The sequence below is a fragment of the Camellia sinensis genome, chromosome 7 (genome assembly GCF_055761805.1).
Source record: "Camellia sinensis isolate YWXY chromosome 7, ASM5576180v1, whole genome shotgun sequence".
Taxonomy (NCBI): Eukaryota; Viridiplantae; Streptophyta; class Magnoliopsida; order Ericales; family Theaceae; genus Camellia; species Camellia sinensis.
This window is the reverse complement of record NC_138967.1, coordinates 78,966,683-78,992,124: the sequence shown is the minus strand read 5'-3', so window position 1 is coordinate 78,992,124 and position 25,442 is coordinate 78,966,683. Positions and strand designations below refer to the sequence as shown.

At 33.7% G+C, this 25,442-nt stretch overlaps 1 protein-coding gene across 1 annotated transcript; it reads left to right on the top strand.

The window, feature by feature from the left end:
• The first annotated feature begins 22,836 nt into the window (after positions 1 to 22,836).
• Positions 22,837 to 25,154, top strand: LOC114258092 (polygalacturonase-like). Its single transcript, XM_028197950.2, has 4 exons — positions 22,837 to 23,289; positions 23,927 to 24,216; positions 24,345 to 24,573; positions 24,936 to 25,154. Exons 1-4 carry the CDS (start codon positions 22,837 to 22,839, stop codon positions 25,152 to 25,154), a joined length of 1,191 nt encoding a protein of 396 aa, XP_028053751.2.
• Positions 25,155 to 25,442: the final 288 nt, after the last annotated feature.

The window sequence follows — 25,442 nt, the reverse complement described above, 5'->3', positions numbered from 1 at the left end:
ATGCCGCATAGTAAATAACATCATGTATTTGGTTACTCAAAATCATTTCCAGATGAATGAGAATTTAATGTGCTTTTTCGGGTTAGTGGATATAGCTTTAGGTGAGTTTCCTACACATTTGCGAAATGTGTTTGTCCCACATTGGAAAAACTTAAGGATTTATATGGGTATATAAGCTTTAGCTTGCCATACTTGGGATGGACCCCAATGGGTACCCAAGTTTTGTGGAAGGGTGAGGTTATGAGTAACCCATTGGACCCAAAACAAAACACACGCGCGCACCATCGCCGCCGTCCGGATGGGCAGGCAGGGCTTGTGTGCATAGTGTGAGGTTGGGTTAGGCTTGTCCGACCCAATACTTACATTTGTGTATTTTATTTATTTATTTTTGAATTTCAGTTTCAAAATTAAAAATAAATTTGTCCAGATTTTTCCTCCATCCGTACAGGTTCATACCTATTGAATTCTAACCAAACAGATCTGTTTCTGTTCTGAATTATTGAATTCCAACCGAACATATCTGTTTCTATTTTGACCAAGTTTCTACTTGTTGAAACCAGATCTGTTTTTGTTCCGAACAGGTTTCTACCTGTTGAAACCTGTTCTGAAAAGCTACATGTTCTCCTATAAATAGCATGTCATTCCAACATTCAATCCATCTAATTTTTCCCTGAGCATTTCGTCTTTCTTCTTCCCTTTCCATCTTTTTTTTTTTTTTTGCATCTGTCTACCATTTAATTTCAAGAAGAAAAAGAGAGAGTTACAACGAAGTTTTGGTTCACTAGACTTGACTTTGTAGTGCTGCAAATCAAGTATTAGTCGTTGCACCCTAGGAAGTAGACGCCGTTAAATCTCGAAGCACCAGAGCGAGGGCAAAATCTACCTTAAAGAGATTGTGTCCAACACAAGTCTCCACTTAGAATTTTTGTAAGCAATTAATTCGTAATTTAATTTTTTATTTTCTGGATTATTTAATTTTATTTTGTTGTTTATTTTCTTTATACATTTAATTTACACACACACAACCACTAAGGTGCTAACAATATTAAAGTAGATTTTCATTTTTTTATTATTTGTGTGTTAAACAAGCAAATATTTTGTTTTAGGAAATTAAATAGTAGTCGTATACTGTTTAATTTCTTAAATAGTAGTAATATACTATTTAATGATTTATTTGATAACATAGTAGGCATATACTGTTTATCATTGAAATTTTGTTACAAAACATTTTTTTGTAAATTTTGTGTGTAAATCATATTCAGTATAATTTTGTGATTGGTGCATTTTTATTTCGTTAAAAATATGACTAGTGAAACAAAACAGTACTGAGATTGTTCATACTCCGACCCCCACACCTGTTGTGCCAATGATGACTTCGGTAGTATCGGTAAATCATGGGGAGAATCCAGAAAAACTCAATGGAAATGATTTTAAAAGATGGCAACAAAAGATGATGTTTATCTTACTACATTGAATTTGACTCGCTTCACGCATGAAAAAGCTCTGGCACTAAAAGATAGAGAAACTGACTCGCAAGTGGTTGTCGCAGTCGATGCATGGAAGCATGGTGATTTTCTGTGTCGGAATTATATCCTCAATGGATTGGACAATACACTATACAATGTGTATAGTGTCAAAAGCACAGCAAAAGAACTGTGGGAATCTCCAGATCTGATATATAAATCAGAAGATGCCGATACGAAGAAATTTGTTGTCGGCCGTTTTCTAAATTTTAAAATGATAGATTCCAAGATGGTTATTAGCCAGGTTCAATATCTCCAATTAGTTCTCCATGACATATATGCGAAAGGGATGGTTCTCTGTGAATCTTTCCAAGTAACGGTGATCATTGAAAAATTGTCACCATCCTAGAAAGAATTCAAGAATTTTCTGAAGCATAAGCGCAAGGAGATGAAACTGGAGGAACTAATAGTGCGACTCAAAATTAAGGAGGACAATCGTGGTTCCGACAAGAAGTCAGGAAACCATATCATGCAAGCTAAAGCAAATGTTGTGGAACATAAACAAGGGTCAAAATTTAACAACAAGAAGCGAAAGCATGATGGCAATGGTCCTAAACAAGGATTCACTAATAAGATCAACATAGGGATCAACAACAGGTTCAAAAAAAGGTTCAAAGGCAAGTATTTTGTATGCAGCAAAGATGGACATTGTGCTAAGGATTGTCACGTTCACAAGGACGGAAGAAGTTCAAGAAAAAAACCAGCACAAGCCAACATTGCCGAGGATTTTTATCTTTCTGATGGAGTGACAGACATCAATCTTGCTGCAGTAGTCTCTAAGGCAAATTTGGTGGGCAATCCCAAGGAGTGGTGGGTGGATACTGGAGCAAACCGCCATATCTGTGCAGATGAGAAGATGTTCACAACCTACAAAGTGATGGAAGGTGAGGAACAACTTTTTATGGGAAACTCCTCCACATCAACCGTAGAAGGACAAGGAAAGATCATGCTGAAAATGACGTCGAGAAAAGAACTCACTCTTAACAATGTACTCCATGTGCCACAAATTCCCAAGAATTTGATTTCGGGGTCATTGTTAATCGAGAATGGGTTTAGATTAGTCTTTGAATCTGACAATGTTGTACTTTCAAAGAGTGGAATGTATGTGGGGCGAGGTTACATGAATAATGGGCTTTTTAAGCTCAATGTTGTAACTATTGTACCAAATTTGGCTATTAATAATAAGAGCATTTCTTCTGTTTATATTGATGAGTCTTCTTTTTTATGGCATGGTAGATTAGGACATGTAAATTTTAATTCTTTGCGTAGACTTATTTCTTTGGAATGTTTGCCAAACTTAGAGTTTGATCCTAATAATAAATGTGAAATTTGTGTTGAGGCAAAACTTACTAAGACATCATTTAATAAAGTAGAAAGGAGTACTAAACTTTTAAGTTTAATTCACACAAATATCTGTGATTTAAAATTTGTTCAAACTAGAGGAGGTAAAAAGTATTTTATTACTTTTATTGATGATTGCACTCAATATTGTTATGTTTACTTATTGAGAAGTAAAGATGGAGCCTTAGAAGCTTTTAAACAATATAAACTTGAGGTTGAAAATCAACTTGGCAAAGCCATTAAGGCAGTGAAGAGTGACAGAGGTGGTGAGTATGATGCATCATTTGAGGAATTTTGTTTTGAACATGGTGTTATTCACCAAACCACTGCACCCTATTCTTCTCAGTCAAATGGAGTTGCTGAGAGAAAGAATCGAAATCTTAAAGAGATGATGAATGCCATGTTGATTAGTTTAGGGTTACCTCAGAACATGTGGGGGGAGGTGATTTTGTCTGCTAACTTTATCTTTAATAGGGTACCCCATAAGAAAATCAATCAAACACCTTATGAAGTATAAAAACATCAATGACCTACCTACAATTACCTCAAAGTGTGGGGGTGTTTGGCAAAAGTGGCAGTCCCTAGTCCAAAAACAACTAAGATGGGACCAAAAACCATTGATTGTATGTTCATTGGTTATGCAAATAATAGTAGTGCATACAGATTCTTAGTTCATAGATCTGAAAATCCTGATATGCATGTAAACACTATTATTGAGTCAAGGAATGCATCATTTTTCAAACACATTTTTCCTTGCAAGGAAACTGAAGAGACAAGTTCAAATAAAAGAGCTTTTGATACTACTATGGGTGGTAGTAAAGACCAAAATGATAATGAAGCAGATGAACCTATACGTAGCAAGAGGGCTGGGATCTCTAAATCATTTGGTCCAGATTTTTTGACGTACTTGTTAGAAAATGAGCCTCAAAATTTCAAGGAAGTAATATCAAGTCCTGAAGCCCCATTGTGGAAAGAGGCTGAGAATAGTGAAATTGAAACTATTTTGCAAAATCATACTTGGGAACTGGTGGATCTTCCAATAGGATATAAACCTCTTGGATATAAGTGGATATTCAAAAGAAAATTGAAAACAGATGGTTCAATAGATAAATACAAGGCTAGAGTTGTTGGTAAGGGATATAGGCAGAAGGAAGGCCTTGATTATTTTGATACATATTCACCAGTGACAAGAATAACATCTATTTGTATGCTAATTGCGATTGTAGCTTTGTATAATCTAGAGATATATCAAGTGGATGTTAACACAACCTTTTTGAATGACGAGTTAGATGAGGAAATTTATATGGAACAACTGGAAGGGTTTCAAGTTCCTAGCCAAGAGAAAAAGATTTGTAAACTTGTCAAATCCCTCTATGGATTAAAACAAGCTCCGAAACAATGGCATGAAAAATTTGATCACGCTATGCTTTCGGATGGTCTTAAGATAAACGAATGTGACAAATGTGTCTATGTTAGAAGCACAGACAAAGACTATGTCATAGTTTGTCTTTATGTAGATGACATGCTCATTATTGGAAATAATAATAACATGATTAAATCCACAAAGAAAATGTTGAACAAAAAGTTTGACATGAAAGATCTGGGAATAGCAAATATAATTCTAGGAATAAAAATTACTAGAATATCTGAAGGATATGCTTTATCTCAGTCTCATTATGTTGAGAAGATTCTGGAGAAATTTGGAAAGCATGACGATCGTCCTGCTAAAACACCTGTTGACATTAGTCTTCATTTGCCAAAAAATACAAGTGTAGGTATATCACAATTAGAATACTCTCGGATAATCGGAAGCTTGATGTACTTAATGAACTACACTAGGTTGGATATAGACTATACTGTAAGCAAATTGAGTAGATACACAAGTAATCCAGGGTCAGATCACTGGAAATAAATAATTAGGATACTTAGGTATCTAAGACATACCCAGAATTATGGCTTACATTATACCAAATATCCAGCAGTACTCGAGGGGTATAGTGATGCAAATTGGATATCGGATACTAAAGACTCAAAATCCACTAGTGGATACGTCTTTACCCTGGGAGATGCTGCAGTCTCTTGGAAATCCTCCTAGACATGCATTGCAAGGTTGGCAATGGAATCTGAGTTTATCGCATTAGATAAAATAGGAGAAGAAGAAGAATGGCTTCGTAATTTCTTAGAAGACATTCTAATGTGGCCTAAACTTGTACCAGCTATATGTATTCACTTTGATAGTGAAGCAGCAATAGGACGGGCACAGAATCATGTGTGTAACGGTAAGTCTCAAGACATTCGTTGAAGACATAATGCCGTTAGGCATTTGCTCTCATATGGAATAATTTCCATAGAATATGTAAAGTCAAGAGAGATTATTGTGGATCCATTAACTAAAGGGCTAGCTAGAGAGCAAGTGTACAATTTATTAAGAGGAATGGGATTAAAGCCTATTACTTAAAAGCCACCATAATGGAAAACCAACCTAGTTGACTGGAGATCCCAAGATCTAGGTTCAAAGGGATAACCGAATTATAGATGACTTCGCGTATCACTAAGGAGGTTTACTCCTACCCATTTCTATGATAAGAAGAGTGATACCTACAGTTTTAGTAGGATAAGCTTTGTTTTTAATGATTCTTATAGCTTGGACATCCGGAAGGATACTCTTAATAAGAAGTCACCTATATGAGTGTGAACTGGGCTGATTCTATGAGAATTGAGAAGGCTAAATTCTCTAGAGCACTCTTGAATTACCAAGTGTTGTTCAGGGCCAAAATGAACACAATCGTAAGAACCAAACTGTGTCTGCGGATACACTATAGGTAGTCTATTGTCTTAACTTACACAAACAACTGAACAGTTCAAGGCATTGCGTCCACTGATTAGCCAGTAAGTCCGATAAGCTTTCACTAGAGGAGGTTCAAGGCCAAAAGCTGCCTATCTCGATGTGGTGTATCTTTTTAATATATTCTTTCTTTGTTTGCATTTTGTTGAATGTTCGTTATCTTGAATTCCATTAATGTGGCGGATTATTGGAACATGGCTTTGAAAAACCTTATTTTTTACTAACTTTGAGGATTAATTAAGGTAGGACACAAGCGTTATTTTCAACATTTCTAATTGGGTTCATGTTTAACGTCGCGTAGTGAATAACTTCATTTTCAGGTTCATGGATATGGCTTTAGGTGGATTAATTTCCTACACATTTGTGAAATGTGCTTGTCCCACATTGGAAAAGCTTAAAGATTTATATGGGTATATAAACTATAGCTTGCCATACTTGGAATAGGCCCCAAGGGGTACCCAAATTTTGTGGAAGGGTGAGATTATGGGTAAAGTGGGCTAGACCCATTGGACCCAAAACAAAACACACGCGTGCGCCGCCACCGTCTATCCGATCTGTCGAGTGAGCTTACTGGGCTGGGTTTGGTCGCGAGTGTGAAGTGTGAGGTTGGGTTAGGCTTGTCCAACCCAATACTTATTTTTTTGGGCAAAAAACATTTGTATTTTATTTATTTATTTTTGAATTTTAGTTTCAAAATTCAAAATAAATCTGTCTAGATTTTTCCTCCACTCAAACAGGTTCATACTTGTTAAACTCCACCCAAACAGGTTCATACCTATTGAATTCCAGCCGAACAGATCTGTTTCTGTTCCGAATAGGTTTCTACTTGTTGAAACCAGATTTGTTTCTGTCCGGAATAGGTTTCTACCTATTAAAACTTTTTCTGAAAAGCCACATGTTCTCCTATAAATAGCCCGCCATTCCAACATTTAATCCGTCCAATTTTTTCCTAAGTATTTTGTCTTTCTTCATCCCTTTCCATCTTTCTATTTTCTGTATATGTCTACCATTTAATTTTAGGAAGAAAAAGAGAGAGTCATATCAAAGTTTTGATTCGCCAGCCTTGATTTTGTAGTGCTGCAAAGCAAGTATTAGTCATTGCATCTTAGGAAGTAGACGCCATTATATCTCGAAGCACTGGAGCAAGGGCGAAATCTACTTTAAGGAGATTGTGTGTAATATAAACCTCAACTTAGAATTTCTGTAAGCAATTAATTCAGAATTTAATTTATTATTTTCTGGATTATTTAATTTTATTTTGTTGTTTATTTTCTTTATACATTTAATTTACACACACACAACCACTGAGGTGCTAACAGAAAGTGCACATGTGGTCATTAATAGTATTTAGCGATCAACAAAATCTGGTTGCCATTTAGTTGCCAAAAGTCCGTCTGAGAAGGTTTTTGGCGACCAAAAATGAAGTTGGTCTCTCAAAGTTACCATTCACGACCATATATTTTGATTGCGAAAAGGATTTAAATTTGGTAAAGATTGCTCATTTGCGACAAAAAAACTAGTCGCGAAAATGAAGGGTTTTGGCGACCACAAATTAAGTTGGTCACTGAAAGTTACCATTAGAGACCATATAGTTTGGTTGCGAAAATGATTTAAATTTGTTAAAGGTTGATCATTTGCGACAAAAAGACTAGTTGCAGAAAGATATAATTGTGCGATGAAAATATGTCGTCGTTGAAAGTCTATGTTTTAGCGACCACATTAGTGGTCACCAATAGTTATTGCTAGAACCTTCTCAAAGGCCTACTGTGACTAAAATTTTATTGATCGCAAAAAAGCTTTTAGTTTCAAAAATTAATTTTTTAAATGTAATGCTAATTTTTTTTTATTACCTATAATACATTTGCAATTAATACATAATTCATATCCATCCAATCAATTTCAACATATCAATCCATCAACAATCCAATCTAAGAACAAAAAACCATTTATGAAGTCAAAATAGTAGTTAATCTATCTAATTACAACCACCTGTCAACATGAACGCATTACAAATCCAAAATAACTATCCATCTTTTTAGTTTACAACGAATTCACCACATTAAAAACATATTTAAAAAAACCATCAAAGATTTCAAATGCGTGTCATATTTGTCCGATGAAAAGTACATAAAAAATTCCACGCATAAGCACAACTTAGAACTAATGCACCGTCAAACTCAAGTCCATAAACACGCATGACTACACCTCTAGCTACATAAAAATGAAGGAAGCGTTGTTAATAATAATATTTTTACTTACATTTTTATTTTAATTTTGCAAAAATCTATGGATCTAACTCCACTCCCAAAACTAGTAATCGCACATAGCCTTACTGCCCAGTTCAAAAAAAAAAAAAAAAAAAAAAAAGAAAAAAAGAAAAGTAAACAACACAAAAGAAAATAAGGAATTAATCTAACTAGAGAATGCTTCATTGATGGTGGCAACTATCATCAAAGTTTTTTAGAAACAATTATTAATTCTCATGACATGAAACATGTAGAAATATTCAAATGAGTCACAAGCAACTTAAAAAGGTAGAAGGCATCCTAATGTCAATTCTAACTGGAGTTCTTACACTTAGGATTGTGTTATTATAGTTATTTCCTAGTAGACCTAGGATTTCTCTACCATTATAAATTTGGTTGTAATCCTCTTGACTATGTAGAAATTAACTCAACCTGCCAATTACATTCCTAATAAAATTAATCAACATTTGAAAAATATAGAACGAGTTAAGCTTCCAAAAATGCATTAAGTCTGGGTATGTATGTATGTATGCAGTCTTTATGTGTGGGTATATATGTATGTATTTAGATCTTTATTATTCTTATGAGAATTGAATATACAAATAAATAAAGATATTTAAATAATATCAACTAGTTCAAATTTGGGTGGTCTATCACCAATGTGACTAAAGAGACGATAAGAAATAACTGAAACTTATATCTTTGTTGTGCCATAATGAATTGTCATGACATTTTATGGTTTCTCTGTATCTGTTAAGGGGTGATTTAGATTTGGTGACCCTCTGAAACATGTATAGTTAATTTTCAAAACTCCTAAATCCAAATAATATCAACTAGCTCAAATAGTTTCTTTTTCTTTAAACATAATATATTTTTTGAAGTAATTTATCAAATGATTTTACAATTTGTTAACTACATACAATAGTTAAGAAGAAAACTATAAAAAGAGTGCCTAGGATGTTATTGGAATTTAATACTCTATTTACTATTCTCCATACGTTGTGAGATAGAGAGAGCTAGGCCTCAATTATTTCAGGTATAACTAAACGTTGAAAATTCAAGAACATTAAGGGATCTATTAACCATTAGTGACAATATGTCTGCTTAAACTCAGTAGCTATAAGTGTGTGGCTTTGCATTTTTGTCTTAAACTTTTGAAACTAACAACCAAACACTAATTCATAGAAATCAATGACCTAAAAGACCAGTTCAAAAATGTCCAAAGAACCTTGAATACTTTGTGAGAGTAGGTATCAAGAAAAAAAAGCCACCTAAATAGTCCTAAAATCAGTTTTTCCCTTACCTTTCGCGTGTGTTTTTGACAAATGCCTATTGTACCTAGAATTATATGATTAGAACATCATATGACCATAATAGCTTGATTCCTAATATTTTGAAATGTTTCTCATCATTGTATGGGATTAGATTATGGGAAAAAAAACCTTTAAATTAAAAGAACGAACAAATTAGGCTTATTTCTTTATCTTTTTGTGTATGTGCCTATGCGGTGGGAACCGTGAATTAGTTATTCTCTACTATATATTGAATTTAGTGCAATTTACAATTTCATGACCATCTAAAAAGAAGCCATCAAATGGATGGTCAACCCTTATATGGAAGTGATATTCCTTTCGAATCACATGATATTCCACATCCTTAATGGTATGATGTTCAAAATTTAGGCAATCCATACACGGACAACAAATTCTATTATCTAGGCCAACATTTGTTATTGCAAATTGGAGAAATGACTTAATCCCTTCTCTGTACTCCAAACTCAATCTATTTCTAATTGACATCCAACTCTTGTCCATATTTGGTCACCTACAAAGTGAAGATTATGTTAGGTGAATAAACCGAGAACCAATTAACTAAATATGAATTAAATATGAATTTTATTCCTATTTTGGAGGCTAATTTTGTTATACAGCAAAAAAGTTATTTATAGGCTTTAGGCAGTCATAAAATCTCATATTCCTTTCTATATTATTCAACTCTAATAGTTATTGATTCTATTATGGATGTTTTGTTGTTCAATAAACATAATATATTTTTAATGTAAAAAATAGAAAGATTGTTATAATAACAAGATGAAATAATCAAAGATCCCCACAAATTGCATGAAAGAATTGTCACATAGACTTTTATTTTATCATGTTAGTCTTGTCCTTTTCTTTTCATGTGACTAAGTTGTGATGAAAAAGAGATTATGCTTTGCAAATGAATGAAATCTTTGACAAGCTATCTTAGTTATTCATATTCCTGTTTATGTAAGAAATTTCAATCTTCATGATTCTCCACGGTTTGGTAACATCTTATTCAATCTCTGGATCATTACTCTCATTCTCTCTCTCTCTCTCTCTCTCTCTCTCTCTCTCTCTCTCATGGAAGTTATCTTAACCTAATCTACTGATTCATTTACAGTTACGAAAGGTAACAAAGGTGTAGACCTACTTGCATCACTTTGTAGCATTTATTAGACCTTAGAAGATGAGTTGAGGAAAGCAATAGAGAAGGACAATGATTTAATAGAAGATATTTTGAACAAAAAGATGTTTTGCATCAGAATGCAGAAGTGAAAATCTATATTTGATCAGCAAAAGGAAATAGAAACTTTATTGATGAAACTGCATACGTACATATGAGAAATACACCAATACAGGGGGAGACATAGACACTAAGAAATCAACCCAGACTTAAACTAACACTAACCTCAATGTTGGTGAGATACCAACAAAACAACAGCAAGCAAACCCAAACAATGATCCATACTGATACATATTACCCCAACCACTAATCAACCAAAGCTTCAAGGTACTGAGAGTTGAACTTGCTGTAGATTATCAACCACATCATGAATAGAGTACTGCAACGCACTAGTGTTAGCTTTAATCCACAAGGCAACTCTAGTCTTAATCAGTTTGCAAATCTTCTCTAAGTATTGATGCTTACCATTAAAAATGCAATCATTCCTCAAATTCCAAATGGACCATAGAACAACAAATGGAATTACATTCCAAAATTTTAGTTTCAAGCTTTCTCCATTTGAACCCTCTCCACCAATCCAACACACCTCTAACACTCTCAAGAGCCATCCATTGCAAACCCCACTAGTCCACAATGTGTGTCTCGATCTTCCAAGTAAATGAGCACTGCACCAACACATGACAACCTGTTTCTAAAGCACAGCCACAAAACACATACTCTGTCCTAACATCCTGGCTGAGGCACCCTACTCTTTGAAGGAAATCTCTTGACTTAATTCTACATTTCCAAGTCAACCATCCAAAGAATTCCACTTTTGGTGGGGACACATTATTCCAAATCCACCTAGCAGACTCCAACCCATGAGTCCCATCGTTTCTGCTATACATTGAGTTCAAAGTAAACATACCTGAAGGTAAGGCCTTCTGAACCAAGGAGTCAGCTCTATCAGACAAAATTGGCTCATGTGTAGAAAGGTAGAACCTAAATCTTTCCACTTCATCTTCCTCCCAAGCCCTTACACTTCTTCTGAAGCTGAATTTCCACCCAACTAAGCTTCTCCTCCTGTCAATCATCTGTTTAAGATTGATCTCGTTGTCTACTGATAACTCATATAATATGAGAAACTAAACCTTCAAGTAGTTGTTAGATGCCCAATTATCCTTCCAAAAGCTAATCATCCTCCCATTCCCAACTTTAATGACAAAATTCTCCATAAAAAAGCTAAAAAAAATGGGACTACTATTTTCTAGACTAAGAATGTCACCCTAGATTTTTAAGTACCGAGCACCATTCACCAAAAAAGGTCTCCATCTCCCACCAGAGCTGCTATACTTATTGGTCACAATATCTTTCCACAATGCTTGATCTTCACCACCATACCTCTACCACTATTTGGCTAGAAGACACTCATTAACATCCTTTAACCTTTTAATCCACAACCCTCCACACCTTTTCATGTTGGTGACCTCCCCCCACTTCACCATATGAAGCTTCTTTTTGAGTTCTAAGCCTTCCCACAAAAACCTAGCTTGGATTTTATGAAGCAACTTAGCTACACATACAGGTACTTTAAATAAAGATAAGTAATACATTGGTAATGAGGATAATACTGCTTTGGTCAGTGCTAACCTTCCCCAAAAAGAAAGCAACTTCCTTTTCCAAGAAGCTAGCTTAGACTTGAATTTATTGATCACAGGCAACCATGTGTTCCTTCTCTTTGGGCTGGCATTAAGTGGCAGCCTAAGATACAAGGAAGGCAGCTTTTGGCTCTGACAGTTCAGTTTCTCAGCAAAACCAGCCACCACCTCCTCATGTACTCCCACCCCACAAACACTACTCTCGTGAAAGTTAATCCGTAATCTAGAAAGCACTTCAAAACATCTCAGAATTCGCTTAACATTCAACATTTCTTGTCCATCAGCCTCACAGAACACAATTGTATCATCTGCGAATTGCAAATGAGTAACATTAATCTCCCTAGTGCCTATAACAACACCTTTGATTATTCCCAATTCTTTCGCCCTTTGAAATAACATATTTAGCCATTCAATCACTATGTTAAAGAGGAATGGTGACAGTGGATCTCCTTGTCTGAGTCCTTTTTCTAGACAGAATTCAATCGTGGGTGAGCCATTCATAAGGATTGAAACTCTAGATGATTGCAAACATTCCTTTATCCATCTAATCTACTTGCTCTAAAAACCAAAACTTGATAGCATGGCCAAAAGACACACCCAATTTATAGTATCGTAAGCTTTTTCAAAATCCAGTTTCAGAATCAACCCCTTTTGTTTTTTCGATTTCCACCAACCCACAATTTCATTGGATATTAACACCCCATCCAAAATGTTCCTTCCACCAATGAAAGCATATTGAGATTCCCTTACGATTCTTGGTAACACCTTTTTGAGTCGTGCTGCTAGGACCTTAGAGAGAATCGTGTATATAGAACCAATAAGGCTGATTGGTCTATAATCTGAAATACCCGCCAAACAATCTTTCTTAGGAACTAGCGTTAGGAAAGAACTATTTATGCCTTTGGCCAGACATCCATTATCATAAAATTCCTTGAAAAACTATAAAATTTCTTTCTTAAACACCTTCTAGCACTTCTGAAAGCAAGACAAATTAAACCCATTTGGACCTGGTGCCTTATTACCATCATTTTCCTTTACTTCCCTTCATATTTCCTCCTTAGAGAATGGTGCAACTAGCCCAGCAGAATCCTTATCATGCCCGATGGTTCTGAAGAGACCTTTAAGCTTGGGTCTTGACTTCCACTCTTCTGAGAATCTACTTCTGAAGTGGTTGCACACCTCCTGCTTGACCCTTTTTGGATCATCATGCAACACCCCATCCACTTTGATTGAATTCAGCAAGTTTTTGCTCTGTCTGCTAGTGGCAATGATATGAAAGAATCTTGTGTGTTTTGTCCCCTTGTAGACTCCAATTCAATCTAGACTTCTACCTCCACAACCATTCCTCTCTCCTAGTTAATGACCATACTTCTTTTCTAACCTCCCTCATTCTTTTAATTTCCTCTTCCTGAAGACTTCTAGACTTAGCCACTAAATCAATGGCATGAAGCTCTTCCTATGCTACCTTTAATGCATAGGTCACATTTCTAAAAACCTCCATATTCCATTTTTTCAAATTTGATCAAAGCACCTTGAGTTTGTTTATTATTACAAAACCTGCCCAACCCGAGAATGTTGACTCCTCCCAAGATTTCTTCACAAAACTTCCAAATTTAGGATGAAGGGTCTAAGCAATTAAGAAGCGAAACAGCCTTGGACCCCAATCCCTCCCATCTTCTAGTAGTATCAGTGGGCAATGGTCAGACACACTTCTCTCTAAGCCCCATATTTTTAACTTAAGCTTTGTTATCCACTCAATTGACATGAGTACTCTATCAATCCTGCTCCACCTTTCCACTTCATTAGCATTACACCATGTGAATCGTCTCCCCATCATGGGTAGATCAATGAGCGCTAAATTTTCTATGAATTGATTAAACTCCTTCATCCCTTTCGTCACTTCTAGAACACCCTCTTCTTTCTCCAAGATTTCTAATCTCATTGAAATCACTAGCTAAACACCAGGGATCGCTAAACAAAGGTTTTAGCCTTTGTAACACACTCTAGAATTTCCCCCTCTCGTTCACTTCATTTGGTGCATGGATATTGACAAGTACACAATTAAAATTTGGCATAAGTGTACCTGAGAGTATAATACAGCGCCTTGTGCTACAACACTAAGAAAAATGGAACACAGACAACTTCCAAATGCACAGCAGACCCCATGCCCTTTCTTCAAAATCAACATCCATATATTCCATGTCCTCATCTGGCCATAATGAGTGTGTGAATAATGGTGAAACATTAGACTTATTTGTTTCTTGGAAAAGAGAAATCAATTTTCTTGTCTTTAATTATACCCTTTACCTTCCTTCTCTTTTCAGCCTTACCCAAGCCCCGTACATTCCATGATAACAACTTCATTAAAACATATAACATCACACCTTAATCCACCTAGTATAGGCGAATCAACTTTGCCCAGAACCTACCAATTTTGCTTCTGCAACCCTAGGTGTTGCCCTTTTTTTGTCTTTAACTTCCATTAATTTTAATTTTTATAGCTACCTCATCTTCCTTCCCGTCGAAGTAGATGCCTAGATCTTTGCCCATTCGAATTGTTGCTTCTGCCTCTTCTTGCGAGACCTTGTCAACACTAGAATTTCCCCCATTTTGGCCCAATCTTATTGTCGACCCAAATTTGTCTTTGCTTATACTTCTTCTGTGTGGCACGGATCTCGTTATCAGCCTAGATTTTTCCTTGAATACCGCACCTCTACTCCAGCTTTCTATACCTGCTGCTCTGCCCAACATTTCCTTTCTACCACTACTACCTTTCCTCTGTTTGTCCACTAAATTTTTACTAACAGTTGTAGCCCCATTCCTTCTCACCAACTTCTTCACCTGTTTCACCTCACCCATTTTCGTACTTGTGTTTCTTTAAACAAAAGTGGATTTAATTAGTGGTGATAATGAATCATTCCCCTAGGCTTGTGACACCATATTAGCCAAGCCCACACCACTTGAGTTATTTCCACTAATAACAGGCCCATTTGGTACCCCATTGTAGTGTGCTTCACCCAATTTAACTTCCAAAAATATTCCACCTTTATCTAGCCCACCAGCACTCACACTTCTTATGTCTCAATTGCTCCATTTCCTTCCTCATTCCCACTTACTTCATTAATATGTTTGTCGACATTCAAATTTTTAGAAATCATTCCCACTCTTGCTTTGATTACCACTTGTCTTCCCAAACCCACGTCCATTGTCTTTTCCATTACCGAGGTAGAGCAAATGTTAGGAATCAACTCCTCCACCTTAGGTACACTATTTGCTATCTCACCCATGTAATCCTGCCACATCAACGCAGATGTCCAACTCATTTGGACTTAGTCATCTACCTTAGTATCTTCCTTACCTGAGAACTTTCCATGGCCAGCAACATGGCTTACCACCCCGGTTGCACTGTAGAGATCATCTATCTTCAGAAATGACTAATACTTACGTGATTCAACCGTTATTTTAGTCACCATTACTTGCTCTTCGCACACTCTAACTAGCTGCAACTTATCTCTACACCTAATCTAGATTACTGTATTGATGGAATACATTGCTGTTGTTACTATTTTGATCCTCCCGCAGCTAAAAGACACTTGATTTGATGTATCCTCATCTATTCAAATTAAATCTCCTCATACCTGTCCAAGTTTTATGAACGTATCATTGCTCCATAGATTAAGGGGTACCTTATAACACCTGAGCCACAAAACCCATTCCTGGGCCAAGTGTACCCCCTTTCTCTGCTCTATGACTGACTCACACCATTCTTTTAGACATTCATCCAAGAGGACCATCTGAGACTTCATATCCTCCGCCGACGAGAACGACATTATTTCCATCATTCCCTCTCATTTTCTTACCACAATGTCCTTAGACCCGATCTGAAGGACATTATCACGGAAACCTGAGAAAGCATAATAGCTTTTCAATTGGACAATGGCACTATCATATAGCCATCTATTTCCTGATTCCACCCCCATTATGACGTGCCTTTCATTTCCTTATATGCGTCCTTATAGTAGTACATCTACATAGGATTGATGAACCATCTTTTCCTTATCTACCCCGCCCTTATTTCTCTTTATGTACCCTTTCGGTTTGCCTCTTGGATCAACCACCTTACTAATTGTCCATTCTTCCTTCATAGTACTTCTTCCATTCTCAAACTCTGCTATCTTCACGTGGAGTTCTTTATCATCACACCATACACCATTAGTTTTTTGGATTGCTACCTTGGCTGCCACTAGACATCCATATCTAACAGACCCAAACCTTGATCTTGTGGACTTCCTAGTCTTGCTTGGGATGAAGACATCTTTAACTACCTCAAACTTTGAAAATAAGGAGAACAAACCTTTTGGATTCATTGACCATGGGAGGTTATCTACAAAAACCGTAATGACACCCAATCTATTCTCATGAATGCCATCCGTCTGATCTTTTCTTTTGTTCCCATACAGAATTGGCTACCATCCTCCTGCTCGTCCTGCTCCCGCCATAAACATTTTTATCTTGATTGCCAAGAGATAAATAATCTTTACTTCAATAAATGAAATTCCTTTCGATACTGTTATTGATAGATCTCTCTCTCTATATATATATATATATTTATATTTATATTTTATATACAGACATGTTTTACTAGTTAAATCAATCATGCCTCTAGTTCATGTTTTCTTAGTAAAAATTTGTATTTCCTAGTGCAGATGGTTTGATTTATTTTGAAGATCTATTGGTGGACACATCATTGTCATCTATTTTAAATATTCTAGAAAAGTTTTATGCTGATGCAACTTGTAACAAGGGTGAACTGGATAAGAGAGTGTTTTGTAATGTTTGGTTTATTGGAATGAGATGGAATAAAATGCTCATTCCATTATGCAGCCTAACTAAAAATAAATTGTAAAGTTGAATACTTTTCCTACATTTTAACTTAATTTTCTTGGCAAACAAACAAAGGGATTGTAATGCCTGCTTACAAAATAATGATTTTTAGAGCAGTTCACATTAATTCATGACTATAATAATTTAATAAATAAACAAACAAAACAATTGACCGTCTTCTATTGTAAACCCTGAGAAAAATTTTCAAAATCTTATAGAAGAAACATATAACATCAAATTTAACCCTCTAACTCCTCTAATCAATATATAGATAGATCTAATTTCTAGAATTTAAAACATACACACACAAATAAATAAACATACATACATGATTCAGTTACATATATGTATATACCATATATGTGTATGTGTGTGCGAACATCCAAATTTTGATATCTAATGCTATATGTTAATCGTTCTTATTTGAAATGGAACAAGATAGCATGATCTATATGTCGACAACACTAAGGCCAAGTTTGGGAAGACTAAATAAGTGTACTTTTTGTCTTTTTGGACTAAAAAATTGAGATTGAAAATATGGATGTTTGGATTAACTTTTTGACTTTTTATGGAAAAATGTGTAATAAAAAATTGTAAAAATTGGTTTGTAGAGGAAAATTTGAATTGGGAGTTGTGCAGCCGTAATTGTTGACTTTTGGTGAATAGTGTCAACTTTTTAACTTTTTGAGTAACTTTTTGACTTTTTGGCTTATTTGGGACTTCCCAAACTTAGCCTAAATAAATTTGTGAAATGCTAGTGACAGCCCTACGTGTGTGCTTGTAAAAAGTGTATAAAAATGAGTGAAAAACGGATTTTAAAAAATTTAAAATATATATTTGAGAATATTTGAAAAGTGTATTGAATTGTAATTTTTTGTCTCTCTCCACTTCTAATTTTTTTTTTTTTTTGGGTAATTACTCCACGTCTAAATCAGAAGCATATGACTTTAATTAGCATGACCCATCTAAGTTTGTACTAGATACATTCTAGCTCAATGCTACTGTAGATTCTAATGTAAAATTCTATACAAACTAACAAATTTTGAGATCTAAAACAGGACATACTTCAATAATATGATGTGCCACATCAAGTCATTAAAATAATTTTAAAAAAAAAATTAAGATTTATTGGTTTGTATAACATTACTCTTTCTTATTTTAAACTACAACATTACAAGAGATAAGACTCCACTCACGGTAGCCAAAGCCAATTGGAATTCAGAATAAGAAAAATAGTAAATGAACAAATTATAGCAAAATATGCGCAACGCTAAGTATTAATTAAAGGTGGTATCAAACAAAACGAATTTGAAATTTTTATATGATGAATGGTCCAGTAACAAAATTTTAAAGAAAATGAACATGAATATTAGTTGTAGAACATGAGAAAACATGAATATCTCAAAAACCCACTACAAAAATGCTAAAATTACAAAAAATTCTACTAGAATGTCAAACACAACATATGGACCCAGATGAATCCAATATTTGATAGAATCTTTGATAGTAATTCATTTGCTCCTAGCATTACTCAACCCAAAAACCCCAGAAAAATATCAAGGCCAATTCTAGACGTTGAGTGCCTTTCCCATTGAGAAAGAAAGGAATGCATCAAGACAAGTGTAATTGTAAATTATAAAAGGGGAACCTAGCCGAAAAAATATAAAAAGACAAACAATGGTGCTCACATAAAGTCACAAGATCAAATTACAAATTTATATATATATATATATATATACGTGAACACAGAGAGACAGAGAGAAAGAGAGAGAGAGTGACCTGGTAAGCAGAATGGTGGAGCCGAAGATGAAGAGGCACCAAAATAGAGGACGAATTGAATGGAGATGGTGGCTAGGGTTTCGATGAATCGATTGGAAGTGTAAAGATTGAGGAGATATAGGATAGCAACCAATCTGACTATGGAGAGTTGAAAGAGGGCAACGATGAAAAAGGAAGCTCAATTGATTATATATATATACACGAACACATACACACATAGAGAGAGAGAGACAGAGAGAGACTGACCTGGTAAGTAAAATAGCGGAGCTGAAGATGAAGAGGCAGCAAAACAGGGGACGAAGTGAACGGAGATGGTGGCTAGGGTTTCGATGAACAGATTGGAAGTGTAGAGAGTGAGGAGATATAGGATATCAACCAATTTGACATGGGGAGTTGAAAAAGGGCAATAATGAAAAAGGAAGCTCATCGATTAAGGAAACGCATTTTTGATTTAGGAAATTCAAAGCTACGTAGTTTTGTTACACAATATATCATTTTTCCTTTTTGTGACCACAATGTACTTGTCGCCAAAGGTTTTGACATCCCACCTTTTCTTTTTCGCTCTCTCGCCATTACTTTTCACCACCACATTTTATATTTGGTTGCCAAAAATTACTTATTAGCCACAAAAAACTCGTTGGTTGCAAAAGCACAACTCATCTGTGACCAAAATAAATGTTGGTTGCAGATTAGTCGTTTTGCGACTATCTCAAAAAAGATGATTACCAAAGATGTTTTTTTTTTCTTGTAGTGTTAATAAATCATCAAGTCAATTAACATTTTTTAATGATATTATAAATATGTTTCAATTAATAATTTAAGTAATTTTCTTATTATATAGGAAAACAATTATGAATTTTAATTTTTTAGTTAATTATGTTAAAAAAATTCTAAAAATAGAGTATTTGTAATTTTTTAAATAATAGGGGACAATCTGTATTTTAAGCAAATCTTAGAGAGTGTACTTGTAATTTACCCTATGTAATACTACCACTGAGGTATGTAGGTAAATTGGCCACATTAATAATTTATTTATTTATTTAGAGTTAAATTTATTTTACCTCTTTGTCGTTTAAGGGCTAGAACACTTTACCTTCCTATCACTCAAATATAACCAGAAAGCCCTCATGTAATTTTAAACTAAAGTCCTACCATTAGTTTTTTCATTGAAACTAATAGAAGGTGTATTACACACATTACTTTTTAGAGTGAGTTTTGTTTTCTGAAAAATTATAACGAAATTAATACAACAAAAGGACAATTTTACCCCGATTTTCACTAAACCTAAAAATAGATTAATATGTTAATTAAAATAAAATAAGTTAAACTAAAACATAATTAAGAATTGATCTAAAATATAAAATATATTTAAGAAATGATCTAAAACATAATAAAATTAAAACTAGATTAATATGTTAGAAATTATAATAAATAATTAAGAATTTAGAATTAATTGTGATATAAAATATAATTAAATTAAAATTAGATTAGAAAGTTAGTAATTAGAATAAATAGTTAAATATTTTTAAAATTAATTATGATCTAAAATATAATTAAATTAAAATTAGAATTAAAAACTTAAGAATTACAATAAATAATTAAGAATTTATAATTAATTATGTTTTGATTGAATTAATACTAGACATTATAAATTATGCGTATTATAGATGAAAAAGAAAAGAAAAGAATAAAAAATATAAGGTTTGAGGGTATTATAGTCATTTCACATATATAATTAATAGTGTTAATGGTTGAATTTTTTCCAGTGGAGGTATGTGGTTATTTTTAAAAGATATGGAGTAAAGTGCTATCAAGCAATCTATATATTATATAAGAAAAATAGACTTTTTAGTGAGAAGCCTTCTAGGAGCTCCAAATTCTCATTTTAATTTTCTTGATTTTCTTAATTTTAAACAATTAAGAAAATTTGCTAACTTTTATTTGATAATCCAACATTAAGAAAAGAAAGAAAAAAATGAGTTATTTTACTCATAAAGTAAATCATCTTATACTCCCATCCCATTTAGTGAGGAGCATTGTAAGAGTTTCAATATCACAAATTAATTTCCTTGATTTTCTTAATTTCAAATCAATTGGCTAACTTTTATTTGATAATCACAATTGGGAAAAATCAGAAAAAAAAGAATTGTTTTACTCATATAAAATGAATCTTATATTTCCGTCACATTTAATATTGTAGTGTTGTGCATGTTTCAATTCAATACAGTTTAAATTGTAAAAGTTTAATTAATTAATTATGAACTAGCCAATTAGGCAAGATCATTTTTTATTTGACTGATTAGTTGGTTTGATCGCGATTTTAGCGATTTTATACTTTTATTGGATAATCTCACATCGGAAAAATCAGAAAAAAAAAATTGAATTGTTTTACTCATATAAAATGAATTTTATATTTCCATCACATTTAATATTGTAGTATTGTGCATGTTTTAATTCAATATAATTTAAATTGTAAAAGTTTAATTAATTGATTATGAACTAGCCGATTAGGAAAAATCATTTTTGATTTTACTGATTAGTTGGTTTAACCACGATTTTAGATATTTTATATTTTTATTTGATAATCTCACATCGGGAAAAGAAGAAGAAAAATGAGTTATTTTATTCATATAAAGTAAATCTAATACTGACATCCTATTTAGTGATGAGCCTTGTGAGAGTTTTGATATCTCATATTAATTTTCTTGGTTTTCTTCATTTAAAATAATTAAGAAAATCTCCATTGGCTAACTTTTATTTGATGATCCCACATCGGGAAAATAAGAAAAAAAAAAGAAGTTATTTTACTCATATAAAGTGAATCTTATACTTTCATCCCATTTAAAATTGCAATGTTGTGCATGTTTTAATTCAATATAATTTAAATTTTAAAAATTTTAATTAATTAATTATGGGATAATTATAATTAATTAATAAATAAAAATGATAATTTTTAAATAATTATGATAATTGTAATGTTGTGCATATTTCAATTCAATATGTTTCAATGTTATTCTTATTGCTTCTTAATACAAAAATTATGAGATAATTATGATAATTTTAAATTTATATTTAAAACTTATAAATTATAAGATAGATTACTACAATTTTAAATTTATATTGTGTCAATTTTAAATTTAAATTAATAGATTATTTTCCATATTTAGTGATAGTTTAAATTTTAATAAAATTAAAAGTTTTAATTAATTAATTTTTGTGTAAGCTGGCTAGTTTTTTAAACTAACTGATTATGTGAAACCATTTTTGGTTTAAATGATTTGTTGGTTAAACTGTGATTTTAGTGGTTTTACATGTTACAATGATTCTTTCTTACTCATTAAGTTTTTAAAATTTCTTTAATTATTTCTCTTTTAAAAATCAATATGATAATTTTTTAAAATTTATATATTTTTATTCGAAAATAATGAAGTATTAGAACTATGTCATTTTTTTTTATAACAAAATATAATTTTAATTATTAATTCTCAATACAACAATTTTAATCTATTTATACTATATATTATAGTAAAAGAACATTTGAATCAAAACCCTTAAATTTATATATATAATTTTATTTACAAGAGACAAAATATAAAAAAAATTAAATATATTTACCGTGTTTTTAATAAATAATATATTATTTTATTCTGTACATAACACGGGTGATATACTAGTACTAGATGGAGGTAAAATGAATTTTACCCTATTATTTAAAGTTTTGTAAATGTTTTTTTCTTTTCTTTTTTCCCCTAAATTTATTCTCATATTTTTTTCACAATTTCATTATAACCATGTAAGGGAGAGGACCTGCATACACATATATGGGCAATGAAAAATTTCCAATTTAAAAAGACCTGTTCGGAAAGTATGCCTTATAAAATAGTGGAAATTGAACGTGCCTACCAAATTCCGTTGGGTATATACTATATATTGTTTTCAATAATTTTATTTAAAAAATAAATAAAAATTCCAAACAAGGCACTCAAAACTCAAACTCAAAGCCTATAAGTACCCCTCAAACTGCATCAACTCGTCACCACGATCTACTTCTTCCTCCAACCATCTCTCTCTCTCTCTCTAAAAAAAATATGAAAATGGTGCAAGCCATGACTTCTTCTGTTCTGACACTAGTGTCAATGATCTTCTTGTATGAATCGTTGTTAGCAAGTGCAACACCAACATACAATGTGGTTAGTTTAGGAGCAAAAGGAGATGGGAAGACAGACTCAAGCAAGGCGTTCTTGAGTGCATGGGCTGGAGCTTGTGGCTCGGCATACCCGGCTACGATATACGTGCCTCAGGGAAGGTACTTGATTGCATCCAAAACAATCTTTGTTGGGGACATCTGCAAGAACACTGCCATCACCGTTCATATCGACGGCACTCTTGTGGCTCCCTCAGATTACAATGTCCTCGGAAATAGCTTTAACTGGATTGTATTTGAGAATGTCAATGGTGTTTCTATCTATGGTGGTACACTTGACGCTCAAGGTACTGCTTTGTGGGCTTGCAAGGCTTCCGGCAAGAATTGCCCTGCTGGTGCTACGGTAATCTTTTACTTTAAATTACTCTTCTGTCTTTTTCTACCCTTACTTTGGTTGAGCGGACTGCTATCCTTTCCTTTCCTTTCCTTTCCCTCCTTTCACAACAGGACTCCCCAGTCATTTGAAAAAAAGAAACTAGGTGTTATAGAAAACTTCCAATTTTCAAATAAATAAATAAATAAATAAATTACTTTTTGGTCCACTATAAGTTCTGGGTCTTCAGCAGCAGTGCAAAATTGATTCAATAACACCACTAGTGGCAATGCTATTCTTGACACTGAATAACTATTATGAGCAATGAGATCAAAGTGATCTTTGACTCTCTGTGATTTGGGATACACTTCGCTCCAATTTTGGGTAAAGCAGATTTCTATCCACATACATATACCAAATTATTGCAACATATATTATACATTCCTAATATTGGTTATTGTAAGCTAGTATTATAGGTCAACCATTCGCTTTCATTAGTGATTTTGTCTTGTAAAACGAATCTTTTTTTTTTTTCCTTTCTAAGCAATAATAAAATAAAATAAGACAAGCTTGATTATTGCTTCTCCAATATCAATAGTTACATTTAGTTGCTTTTTTTATTCTTAGATGATTGATTGAAGTAATTAATTGGAAAATTAAACTGCAGACCCTAGAATTCACAAATTCAAAGAATGTCAAGGTCAGCGGATTAACATCACTGAATAGTCAGATGTTCCACATTGTGATTAATAGCTGCAACAACATCAAGTTACAAGGAGTGAAAGTGTCAGCGGCAGGAAACAGCCTAAACACGGATGGCATTCACGTTGCAGGATCATCCGGTGTCACCATTTTGAGCTCCAAGATTGCTACTGGAGATGATTGTATCTCAGTAGGTCCAGGCACTACCAATTTGTGGATTGAGAGCATTTCCTGCGGCCCTGGCCATGGTATTAGGTAAACATTGCTTTTATGTTTCCAAAAATTTTGTTCGACTCTTATCACCTACAATATATCTTTTCCTTGTGTTATTTCCCCATACCCCTTGTATGAAGAATAAATAAAATTATTATATTTTGGTGCAGCATTGGGAGTCTAGGGAAGGACTCGCAAGAATCGGGAGTGCAAAATGTGACAGTTAAGATGGTTATATTTACGGGTACACAAAATGGTTTGAGGATAAAAACATGGGCCAAGCCCAGCAATGGATTTGTTAGGGGTGTGCTTTTCCAGCATGCGACCATGGTTAATGTTCAAAATCCTGTTATCATCGACCAAAATTACTGCCCTGGCAACACAAATTGCCCTAATCAAGTAAGATTTGTTATGTGTTATTTTATTTATTTATTTTTTATTTTATCAAGTTTTGTTTTGGGGTGTTTAAAAATAGTAGCAATTTTCATTTACACACATCATTGTTTGCTAAGCATCATACAAGGTGACGTAGGGGAGTTTTTATTGTTAGGGCCCTGGTTCATGTCACATTTGTGCTGGATGATCTTAAACCCATTTGTTAAAAATGAAACTAAATGAAACACCTCTTCTTCCTAGTCCCTACGTTAAAAAGTTAAAACCCAGCCTTCCCATAATTGGGTAATTGTTTGTACATTTGGAATTCACCCAACTAGTATTTACTTCGATTTTAATACTTTTTTTTTATTTTATATATTTGGCAGGTGTCGGGTGTGAAGATCAGCGATGTGACATATCAGGACATTCATGGGACATCAGCGACAGAAGTTGCTGTGAATTTTGATTGTAGCAAACAGCATCCATGCAGCAAGATAATATTAGAAGATGTGCACCTCACACATATGAATCAACCAGCTCTAGCTTCATGTGTTAATGCTGAAGGAACTTCTTCTGGTTCAGTTCAGCCCACAAGTTGCTTGTAGTTACTAGCAATGATGGAGAAAAAAGTTAAAAAGGAAAATCATATGTTTTTATCCCACTAATTATTTTTGTCACACAAATGTGTAGTTTAAGTTTGAGTTTTATAGTATAATATCTCAAAAAATTGAACGTACTTGCTTGAGCCTGTGGCGGTTTCAGCCCAATAATGGGCCTAGAGCCTGGCCTTATAAGTGCCTGTAGTTGAGTTCCCATTTTTGGGTTTAACCCAAGAAAGTTACTGTAAGAGCATATGCTTTTCTTCAATGAATTAATTATTACTTTAATCTTAT

Excerpts from the sequence above, each read along its gene's own strand:
- LOC114258092 (XM_028197950.2), top strand. The coding sequence starts at position 22,837 with ATGGTGCAAGCCATGACTTCTTCTGTTCTGACACTAGTGTCAATGATC. Across the intron at positions 23,290-23,926 it reads ATTGCCCTGCTGGTGCTACG|ACCCTAGAATTCACAAATTC; the intron begins GTAATCTTTTAC and ends ATTAAACTGCAG. Across the intron at positions 24,574-24,935 it reads ACACAAATTGCCCTAATCAA|GTGTCGGGTGTGAAGATCAG; the intron begins GTAAGATTTGTT and ends TATATTTGGCAG.